This window comes from Eulemur rufifrons, chromosome 6 (genome assembly GCF_041146395.1).
Source record: "Eulemur rufifrons isolate Redbay chromosome 6, OSU_ERuf_1, whole genome shotgun sequence".
Lineage (NCBI taxonomy): Eukaryota > Metazoa > Chordata > Mammalia > Primates > Lemuridae > Eulemur > Eulemur rufifrons.
This window is the reverse complement of record NC_090988.1, coordinates 25,520,589-25,532,798: the sequence shown is the minus strand read 5'-3', so window position 1 is coordinate 25,532,798 and position 12,210 is coordinate 25,520,589. Positions and strand designations below refer to the sequence as shown.

Genomic DNA, 12,210 nt, shown 5'->3' with positions numbered 1-12,210 from the left:
ACACTGTATCTAGAATCAAGATCAAATGTATTCTCTTCACATCTTAGAACAATTTTAATCTGTCTTATACTTGAACCAAGACTTTCATGATTAGCTCTTTTTCAGAGTTTGTAACCTCTTTTTCTACACCCAGCCTCACAGTCATACTACCATGGGCTACCATTTTTTCCCCAGACATAACCTCAGGAGAGCCATTTGATATCCTGATCTAATTAAATCTATTATTATTTTTATTTCCTTCAGGTTCTGTTACATCTTTTTTCTTTCTTTTTTACTTTTTTTTAGAAAGAGTCTTGCTCTGTTGCCCTGGCTAGCAGCGTATTTTTGCTTTTTTTTTTTTTTTTTTTTGCAACTGTCAGACAGAAGCAGCAGATTTTTGACTAGCAGTAAATATCCATCCACCTGCAGCTCTGGTTCTGGTAGTGACAGGAGACAACTGGCCCAGCTGTTCCATGTACAGATCTTCAATTAAGCCCCTTCTTTTCAGTTCTCCTTCCAGCCCTTTCAAATTGCTAACTCCAAATTCATATCTTTTCTAGAGTTCCAATGACAAAGCAGTTCCCTCATTGGAGACTCCCTGAGGTGTGTCTAGGCAAGTGCTTCTACACAGTTTGTCCAACAGGATGCTACCATCTATATTTAGTTTTCCAGAAATAATATAAAATTTTCATCTGCTCATCAACTCCCTTCTCTCTGTTATAAAGTAACCTTTTATATGTTGTCATTTCAATAGGCTCCTGGTGGGATAGAATGTAAAAATGTGTGCTCTATCAATACACACATATACACACATACACTTGTTTATTTATATGCATGGCTTATCTGCTAAAGCTCCTTTAAGGGCAAGAGAGTATTATAAAATGCCTAGCACAGTGCCAGGAATATAATAGGTATTCAAAGATGTGTGGCTAGTTGGATGTGGGAAGAAAGAAGTTGCAAATGATAGAAAAGCTTAAGCCTGGATAATGAGTATATTGATAGAAACCAATTAAGAAAGAGTAGGTTTCAAAAGAAAATTAGCCTGGTGTAGTAGTACTCTACAGTCCCAGCTACTCAGAAGGCTGAGGCAGAATAATGGCTTGAGCCCAGGAGTTTAGATGGGCAACATAGCAAGACCTCTGTCTCAAAAATACCAAAATTCTTATTTTGGTATTAGAAATCAATATAGTTATGCCTCAGCATAGGTTTTATGGCATTGGTAGAGGCAAAAGAGGTAAATAATGAAGCTATTTTGCAATATTTGATTAACTGATATAAAGGTGGTCTTGTGTGCTAGAAACAGAGCCATATCACTTCACACAAAATTACCAGGCACAAAGTACTACTGCTATCAGAAAGAAAAGAGTGGCCTGGCGCAGTGGCTCACACCTGTAAGCCTAGCACTCTGGGAGGCTGAGGTGGGAGTATTGCTTGAGCTCAGGAGTTCGAGACCAGCTTGAGCAAGAGCGAGACCCCGCCTCTACTAAAAATAGACAGAAATTAGCCAAACAACTAAAAATAGAAAAAAATTAGCCCGGCATGGTGGTGCGTGCCTGTAGTCCCAGCTACTCGGGAGGCTGAGGCAGGAGGATCGCTTGAGCCCAGGAGTTTGAGGTTGCTGTGAGCTAGGCTGATGCCATGGCACTCTAGCCCAGGCAAGAGAGTAAGACTCTGTCTCAAAAAAAAAAGAAAAAAATAAAAAAAGAAAAGAGTGGAGTGAAGTCATTTTAACTATTGGCTCTCACCCAATCAGGTAAGTCAACTTGGAATATTCCTTACAGCTATGAGGCCAGCTCTGCCCATAAAGGAGCATGATAAGTGACTACTAAATTACCCCAGATATAGTGTATTAATAAACTTCAAGCTCCTCAAGAGTAGGGGGTACTCAATAAATATTTAAGGAGTGAAATATTCCTAACACCTGCTCACAAACCTGATCCCTGAGTCAAGAAATAAAATGTTTAGAGGTAAATAAGCCTATTATGAATACTTTCATTGACACTGGCCATTATCGAAGTGCCTGGCCCAGACTATAAACTCAATAATATTTGTGAAGTTAATGAAATAACTAATTGTAACTTTTTGAAACTTTAAAAAAGAAGTCTGCTTTTTAAAGTGAAGGGTGTTACACAATTCTGTAAATATACTAAAAACTGTTGAATTGTATATTTTATTCTAAAAACCATTGAAATGTTCACTTTAAACAGGTGAAATTTTTGATATATAAATTATATCCCAATAAAACTACTAAATAAACTTACAAGGAAATTTTTCCAGGCCTGCTGAATGACTCTGGCAGCTTTATCCCACCTTGTAAATTCTGGATTCTCTTTCCAAGGCATCTGAAATTCCTAAAAGAAAATAATAAAAAAGGTTACATTTAAAATTATTTTATATGCTCTGTTATATAACTATCACTAGAATTCAATGCAAATTAAATAGAGTTGTAGAAATGAAATAATAAAAATCAGATTTGGTATCAAAATAATAAAAATAAAAATAGTCACCTACTATTGATTGCCTAATATGTTCCAATTTGTTTTATTTTTTCTAATTCTAACAACAACCCTGAATAGCAAATTTTACTAATATGCTTCTGTTAGAGATGAGGAGACTGACTTTCAAGGCCTAAGGTTAAATAGTGAGTAACTAAGCCAGTGTTAAACCCAAGTCATCTTGTCTTAAAAGTCCATGATCTTTACATACACTGTTGTATTTCTTCAAATAAACCTTTGTTAATCAACATGCACAGAGACAGAGTTCCATCCACAAAATTGCCCAGGTCCCTAACCTAGAATGACAAATGATTACAGATTTTTCCTTTCTTTGTAACTCTTAACTACATGGACTGCTTAATACATCATGCATTAAAATGTCAAAAAAAGATGAAGCTTGAATATTAAGGAACAAAACAAAATCACTATTCTAATTTATAATTTTTATTAATACTGTGAAGGATTTAATAATGGAGAAGTCAGAAAGACATTACAATTTGAGTCCTTTAAAAAGTTGCAGCATAAATTGTTATTTATGCTGCGTAAATGTTTGTATCCTAAAAAAGCATCTCATGCAAAACGGAATGATTAATTAGATCAAATAATGAAACTGTTCCAGTATTGCTCCAGTGTTACCAGAAGAGTGATATACAAGAATTTTCTGTTTGTGTTAGGTTATATAAATTATGTATAACAATTTTAATCACTTTCCAGTATATATAATGAGAGAAAATACAAGGTATACATAAGATTTGCAGCAAGTCATTGCTTTTGATAGTTTTCTTACATATAACCATAGAAGGAAGACTAATGAACTGAAAGACTGAAGATGTGTTTTAGTTCACACTGCTATTTAATATAACCTTGGACAAATAGCTTACCATCTTTAGCCTTCAGTTTTATCATTTGTAAAATGAAAGAATTGCAATAAATTAACTCCAAAGTTCCAGTTTCTCAACTTTGTGAGTTTATATTATAAGGGGCACAATGATTAAATACAGAGGGGAAAAAGGTCCTGCACTGAACACAGGGAGAAACGTGGATTTCCACCTAATCTCAGAGTTATTAATACTTCACAGTATAACTAATATAACTCATTACATTTACAATAGCAAAATGGTTCTGAGATGCTTTATCATAGTCCGAAGTGAATAAATTTTGCTTAAAAATTTAAAATTCTGAACTGTTACTTATAAAATGCAAAATGTATAAGGATTTATAAGTCCCAAAGCCCCGAACTATTTAAACACATAATACACATCTAATAACATGCACATTATGTTTAGAGAGACAGAGGCCAAACAGAAAAAATGTCTAAAGGATATGCCATTTATAGGAAAAATAAAAGAAAAACTTATTTATTTTATTAAATTTATTTTCTCTTTTGATGTTTTAAATTATTTAGAAGCTTAAAATTAAAGATGTTTTCTTCCTAATTTTATATATTATTTTTTAAATTGACATTTTTATGAATAGGGAGAAGGTTCTCTATGAAAAATAATTCTTCCTTTTTCTTTCCCTACAAATACTCTTAATGATATAGGATGGGTAGATAGGTTAAGTCTTTGGGCTCTGAAATAAGATAGACCAGGATTTAAACCTCAACAAATTCTTCCTCATGCTTAGCTGTGTGATCTTGCATAAATTATTTAACTTATTCAAACTTCACATTCCTCATTTATAAAATACAGGGACTCATAATACCTACCTCACAGAATTGTAAGGATTAAATCAGATAATACAGGTAAAGCATTTAGTACAGTTTTTGACCCACCATAACCACTCAATGAATCATATCTATTAGTACAATTTTCCACGATAAGAACTATTCACATGCATTATTCTGGTTAAAAAACTGATGTAACTAAACATTTTAAGCACAATTATTCTCTTAATTTACAAATAACTATTAGAACAAATGGGAATAAGGAATGATGTTTGGAGATTAAAAGATTTGTTAATGTTGATCAAAGGATAGTATTTTGAGAAATATTCTTTCAAACCATCAGGTAGAGAAATAAAGTATAATTTATCTTTATTTCAAGATACTTAAGGAAAAAATGTTTTCCTTGGGAATGGTGTGACAACTAGTTTTAATAATTTTTACGGACATTGTCACTATTTATATCACTAGAAGAGACAAATACAGAAGGCAGCTTTGCCATCTGAACTTTATCATAACTTTCAAAAATTATATCAAAATTTCAATTTTAAAATGTGATAAAACAGAAACATAGTTATAATGAATTTTGAAACATGATAGTCACCTCAATTCATTACTCTTATGTTTTCTTGTCCATGTTCTTTTTCACTGGCCAGAATACAGAACATAGTTATTTTGGTTATTCACAAATAACAGGACAATTAAAAGTCAGCATTAGACTACATGTAGATATCAATCCCTATTTAACATCTCATTAATGTTTAAAATTCAGAATTATTAACATTGTCTATATTTGTTTGCTTTAAAAGTTATTATATACATAATACACAAATTCAAATATAGAACTGCAGAGTAAAAAAGTGAAAATCATCCACCCCCCATTTCTTCTATCTCGGTTCTCTACAAAGGTTATCTCTGTTACAGATGTTCCAGATCTTTTCGTATATATTAAAAATTTTAAAAAACAAGTGTGTGTATATACATACATTTGTATATATACAAATATACATACACATATATATAGGTTTGTTTACATTAATGTGATCAAACTATACATATTTTATGTTTTTAGTTAATATGTGCTGGAGACTTTTCTATGTTAATACATATAGATCTTGCTAATTCTTTTTATAGTTGCACGTTATTCCTAAGTATGGTTATGTCATAATTTACTTAATCTTTCCTCCATTATTACACATTCAAGTTGTTTCATTTTTTTCTAATCCCAAAAAGAATACCCTTATGCATATATTTGTACACATGTGCAACTATTTTTGTAGGAGAGATTTTTAGGAGAGAAATTGCTGTGACAATACGTATGCACATAAATATTACATTGACTCTTTCTGGACAGGGATATAAGGAACTGCTAAGAGTGTCTCTGGGGAGGGACCAGCAGACTGAGGGACCTGGGTTCAGGAATGAAAAACAGATTTTATTCCTTTATACTCTTTTATACTGTTTGATATTTTTTTCACAATGTGCACATAGTTCAGATATATACCATATAACTTCATAAATATATATACTATATAACTTCAAAAAATGAATGCACATTAAAACTAAATTTTGACACTGTCAAATTGTCTTCAAAAATGCTGTCCAATTTATAGCCATAAATATTCTATGGGAGTGCTTAATTCTAGATTCTAGCAAAAGTGAAAAACTAAGCACAAATAGGACATTAGGACTACAGTAGGTTTTTTAACATTATTTCCAGGAACTAAACTGTGTGATTTTTTATTAATGCAAGTGATTGGTTTCAGCTTATAAAACGTGTGTTTATGATACCACATGATAACATTAGTGCTAATACATGAAAATTTCATCACTTTCACATATACATTCCCAATTTTTTAAGTAAAAATTTAACACTGGGTCTTAAAAATCCCTTTAAATTGACTGTGTGAACATGTCTGAACCAGTTTATTGGGCACTTTGATCTAAATAATTTCACCCATGCTTTCTGCACACACCTGCTTCCTGTTTCTCCTGTGATAGAGGCTACAGGGTGTTTAGAGGCTGCCAAACAAGTTATTAATATTGCCTTTTGAAATAAACAGTATCCTTATGTGTATAATTGTTGAACATGTTTACTATCTATCTTGTCCCCCTATAATGTAAGTTCCTTCAGAGCAGACTCTTTCTTCTTGTTTATTGTTATATCTCCATTTCTAGCAAATAGTAGGTGATCAGTAAAAAAAAAAAATAGCTGGCTGACTGAATAGAAGATTGGTTAAATAAATTATGATGCATTCATACAATGTGATATTGTAAGAATGTTAAAAGTGATGCTATAAATGTATCTATTAACAGTTTGTCATGAGCAAGACACCACCACATTGCAGATTGACCTGAAAAGTGAACAGAGATAAGATAGAGATGGGGTGGAGCATGAGGGAGAGAGGTGGATCTCTGCAGGTAGATCTCCATTAGTTGTGCTACTCTGAGTGTGGTCCAGGGACCCATGCCAGTCCCTGAATTGTTATGTTACCAGATGAGACAGAAAAATTGAGAGTAGTTAGAAACTTTTATAGCAATTTGACATTGCTGTGGCATATAAATACATGATCATTGGGCTTGTAGTTTGTATTTCTTGTGGGTTTTTTCCCCTTGTTTTAGGAATTCGTTATTTTATTTTACAAAAGTAATGGTCTGCAACACATTAGAAACATGATCTGACTTGTATTTTTAAAGTATCACTCTGAAGAGGCACAAAGGAAAACAAACTAACAAAAAATCCCTAAGCTGTTGTAACGGCTCATCCATGAATAATTACATAGTCATAATAATGTAAATATTAATATTACCAAAATGTATGACACAATAGTAGTACCCCATAATTATATACCCCATGATAAAACCACCCATGATAATGTGAATTTGGATATAATATGATTGGTTACTGGCTCCTATGCCCAAAACAGTTTCACCCTGGATATTTAATTAATTTTGGAATAACTCAATCTTATATTGCATTCAATTAAAAATTTGGACCCTATTTAGTGTTACAGCATGACTTTTTTTTCCTTTTAATTAGGAAGAAGAGGGGAAGGGATGAGAACGTATGTGTGTGTTACAGTAGTTTGGTGTAAGAGAGCTAAATTCTCGTTTTGTATTGTAAGAAGTTACCAAGTAATGGCTAAGTCGAAGGAGAATAACATGTTACTTAAAATATGAAGGTAAAAACCAAAAGAAATGCATGTGCAATGAAGAAGATAAAACAGAATCATGGTATAGAGAATGATCAGGGGTATATTAACACAACTAGTCAGAGGCGGCCTCTCTAATAGGGACAGATTATTTTCATGATACAAAGGATCAAATACTGGAAAATATAGTGGAAAAGGGTTCTAGGCGCAGGGAGTAGCAGATAAAAATGCCTCAAGATAAGGAGCTTCATGTGTTCAAGTGGCTGAGAGGAAGAAAACAGTGTCCCTGGAGCTTAGAGAATATTGAGTGGGAAATAGGGTCAGGGAGGCAGGTGGGAGCCAGATACTGTATAATTATATGGGAAATCAACTGTAGTGGTTTAGGTGGTTTACTGGAGCTGGCTTGTACAGGTTCAGTAGAGTCAAATTTTAAATTTTCAGGAATTCTGTGAGCCGGTTTTTAAATAGTCATTATTAAAAATTAAATTATTTAAACTTACAATTAAAGGTAACAAAACTCAAAACTCATTGCCTACTAATTATTTTACTACAGTTTATTATTTATTTTCTTAAGGTTATTTATGCCTATTGCAGGGTTTCTTAACAGTAGTACTATTGCTATGGCAGAAATACTATACTGTGGTGAACCATCGGCCATCTCTTCCCAATGCCTGAGGCCACGCTGGTAGCCTGAAATTGGCCATGGTATTTACATCAGAGAAATCATCAAATGCTACAAATTAGCCCTTGGTTTATTGTTTTGCTGGCTGTCTAGATTTAAGAAAGTGATAGTGAAAATGTTAGTGATGCAAATTAAAGTGTGTCACATGTCACCATTACATGTTTACAAATAGCACAAAATACTGAACAAATATCTTCCAATATTCAAAATTATCTGGTTCAGGAACAAGTCATATCAACAAGGAACAATGAAGTTCAGCATCATTTCAAGAACGAGCTTGTGAAATGTTGTTGGAGGGTCAATAATTGAGAATAAAGTATTAGATTTGGCCAGATAAAGTCACTAGTGACTTTGACAAGTACTGTTTCACTGGAGTAGCAGGGAAGGAAGCCTGGGGTGGGTAGAGGAAGTAGAATAGTGGAAACAATAAGAACAGTAACAATTCTTTGGAGAGCTGTAAGGTAGCAGAAAAATGAGATGGTAGCTGGGGGGAGGCAATGGATTAAAGGCATCTTTTTTAATCTGAGAGATACTAAAGCATGTAAAGATTTATGATCCAGTAGTGAGGAAGAAATTAAAGTGAAGGAGAAATTAAAGGTACAAGAGAGGCATAAAGAGTAAAACTCTGAGTAGGTGTAAGACACAAAGCAGAAAGGACAGTTGCTGGCCTTAGATAAGAAATAAGACCTACTTTACATGGTTATTATTGAGGCTCCGAATAAATTAACTGATGTGAAAACACTTCATAAACTGTAAGATACGATAAAGTGCTATAAAACCACTGCTCAAGTAATGCAGTATTTTACTACACCCAGGTGCCACTTGCAGATTCAAAGATAAAGACTTTGCAAGTTTATTACCTACTTTGGGAGATACTATACCAAATCAATGACGTAGACGATGTTTCCATTGATCTATTTTTAGGCTTCGTGAGAAGTCCACAAGATGTTTGGATGCTTGGTTTCACTTACTTTAAAAGCTTTACAAAAATCTTAAAATTAATTTGCTGGGATCGGAACCTATACTTCCTATTTTGGTTCCCCTACTAAATTTTACTGAATAAACAAATGTGTTTCGTGGTTATCAGTTTCATAATTTTGCTTTTCTTTTTTATCTGTGGTCCTTTATACTGAGGGAGGAGGAGGAAAAACAACTACTAACCTACTACTGCTTAAAAACGCCTTTCCCTTTTCCATCTCTAAATAATTGTCTCTGCAGAGGAGCAGAGATTTGTGAACACGCAAACTGGGCAACGAGAAAGCTTTTCAAACTGACCGACGCAACTTCACCAGAGGCCAGGAAAGGAAGTCCCCGAGAAAGGGGTTAATCTCAGGCACGATTATAAACTAAAGGCTGGAGGCCTAGTGGGGTGAGGGACATTAAAGGAATGAAACGTCCGTAAGGAGGATAAGATAATAGGGCACGGACGTCAACGGTATGGGGCCCTTAAGGACCTGAAACAGGAAAAGCTCAGTCGCCACCACGGCAGAATAGGAAAGGTACGGGCTGAGAGGAAGGGGACACCAATTCCTTCACCTGCCAATCGGCGCTGGCCCGGGCTCCGTTTGATACCTTGGTAACGCCACAAGCGGAAGTGACGTAAACTTAGTTCCTTTCTCTCCCGCCCCACTTGCCCTCTTAGGCCCCGCCTTCCCGGCCCCGCCTTTCCGGCCCCATCCTCCCGGCCGCGCCTTCTCTGCCAAGAGCTTTTCTCCAACTCCGACCTTTCAAAGTCCCTGCGATGCAGAATTATGGTTTATGAATAGGGTTAGTTCCGTTAGAGCCTTCACTTGGATTGTCACTGGCTTTGAGGCAAAGGATTTGAAAAGGAAACCAAAGTTATTGTTTACAAAGTTGGGCACAATATAAAGCCTGATCACTTCAACAAGGACCTTAAAGATGTTGGTAAAATGAAATGAAATATTATCTATTTAATTTAATTTATTCATTAAGAATAAATTAAATATTTAATATTCATTAAAAATAAGAAAACTGATTCTTCTAGCGATCTGACAGGTCTTGCTCAAGGTCAAAGAATAAGTAAGCGCAGAATTCATGACTGCAGTCCAATGGCTGTTTCTAAATTTAGGCTCTTTAGCTGGTAAAACCTAAACCAGTTTTTAAGGGAAAACAGATGACTTCCTAAATGAGTTTTCAAATAAATTATATAAACACTGCATATCTAAAGCGAGTTTGATTTGCTTGAATTCTAAATATCCGACAGTGTGGCAATGCTTTAGTTGGTCATAAATTACAGCAATGTAAAATAATCCTGTTCAAAACTGCCCAGTTCTATTTCCCTCCTATGTTCATGCACGTAATATAATTATTAATAGTTTGTAAGGAAGATGAACTTCTAAGGGGAAAAAAAAACAAAGAAGAATTTTCCTGTATAAAAACATTTGTACAGAAGAAATTCCTTGTAGGTTAATTCAGTGACTCACTGAACTTCCAGAGTTCTTTAAAGTCATTATCACAGTCATAAGCAGGTAGCGGAGCTTTAGTTCCTCTTCAAGTATTTACCTTGATACATTAATACACAGCAGTAGTTATCGATAATAAGCTGTAAAAATATAGTCATAGAAAGAAACATTATGAGGACAGGCATGGTGGTGGCTCATGCCTTTAATCCCAGCAATTTGGGAGGCCAGGGTGGGAGGATCACTTGAGCCCAGGAGTTTAAGACGAGCCTGGTCAACATAGCAAGGCCCCATCTCTACAAAAAATAACAAAATTAACTAGGTGTGGTGGTGAGCACCTGTAGTCCCAGCTACTCAGGAGGCTGAGGTAGGAGGATGGCTTAAGCCCTTGAGTTTGAGGCTACAGTGAACTATGATCATGCCACTGCACTCCAGCCTGGGTGACAGAGTGAGACCCTGTCTCTATAAAATAAATAAATTAATAAAATAAATAAAAATATATTTAAGATATACTACCTTGTTTATATATTACTTTAAAAATAAGCTCTATATATTTTAAATGAAGTCCTTGTCTGAATTACTAAAGGAAATTTACACTAGTTACTATTTGAGTACTTATCATGTTACCTCTAACCTAATCCAGAAGAATTCAGCAATTTCTACATAATAGGCTCAAACCTTTTGTTATTGCTCTAATACACATAAGAATCTTTCAATTCTTCAAAGAAAAAATTTTTCTTTAAATTAGCCACAAGGGATCATTAAGATTCAAAACTCTAAAGTGTTATGTTTAGTCATTTACATGCACCTGCTTAAATCTAGAAACAGTTTACTAGGAAGCAGAATGCTGAAGAACTTCTGGGTGGTTTCATAGAAATGTTTCCCACCTTCCTCCTTGTCCACTCATTCTCTTCTTCTTTTATCATTATTACACAATATGTAGTATTATATTTATGAAATTGATATTCTCACTTTCCAGTTAGAAGGAAATGTAACTCTTGTTAAGGATTTTCCTGTTGTTTTCTTAAAAGATGCTTATCAATCCACAATGCTAGTGGCAATGAATGAGTGTACAAAAATCAAGATCAGGGGCCATACTAGGTCTATGAGTTAGAATTTCTCTTATTCCCACTTCAGTATACTAAATAATACAAAATTCTCTCTTTTCTATAAGACAATTTAAATTTGTTAATGAAAGAATTTTGTAATAATAGCTGTGGTATCTTGGTAAATTGCTCTAAAAAAATCAATCAATTTAAGCAATTCCTAGTTTGTAGCATTTACCAATTTCTGGTACTGAAAATACTCTCACCATGGGCAATTTTAAGTGATCAATGTGATCTCTCTAAATGTGAAATTAGGAGCAAAATCCAATGGAAAGCTGGTAGGAGCCAGCTCTAAGACATCACTGATTTAGGCGCTTTGTTCTTAGGAAAGTTGCTATTGTAGACTCTGTGCTTGCCATTGTAGCACCCATGCTCTTTCTATTACTGTTTGATTGGGAATGAGATAGTTATGTAAATCTAAATTGTATCTTACACTTAACACACATTCTAGAGTTTAGAGGGAAGAGAAAACTTTCATTTTGGGGACAAGAACAGAATCTTGTTATAATAAGTCTCTTTTGCTTTTGTAAGTCTCCATGTCACCCCAAACTCTTCCAAATCAGGATTCACTTGGTGAATCACCCCAGTTTTAAATGATAAAAGTATGGGGCAGAGGACAAGCCATTTTCTTTGGAGGATTCACTTAGCTCCCACCCAGGTGGCAGGTCCCTTCCTTGTCCATTCCACAGCTGCAGTGCTAGTGGTACTAGTAA

At 34.5% G+C, this 12,210-nt stretch overlaps 1 protein-coding gene across 1 annotated transcript in view; it reads right to left on the bottom strand.

The window, feature by feature from the left end:
• The window catches only part of C6H11orf65 (chromosome 6 C11orf65 homolog), a 50,821-nt gene extending 41,251 nt beyond the window's left edge, over window positions 1-9,570 (bottom strand). The window contains exons 1-2 of the mRNA XM_069468974.1: window positions 9,512-9,570; window positions 2,241-2,330 (exon numbers count right to left, since the gene is read on the bottom strand). Coding sequence (XP_069325075.1) covers window positions 2,241-2,321 — 81 coding nt within the window. The 5' untranslated portion in view covers window positions 2,322-2,330; window positions 9,512-9,570. The remainder of the gene's footprint in view (window positions 1-2,240; window positions 2,331-9,511) is intronic.
• Window positions 9,571-12,210: the final 2,640 nt, after the last annotated feature.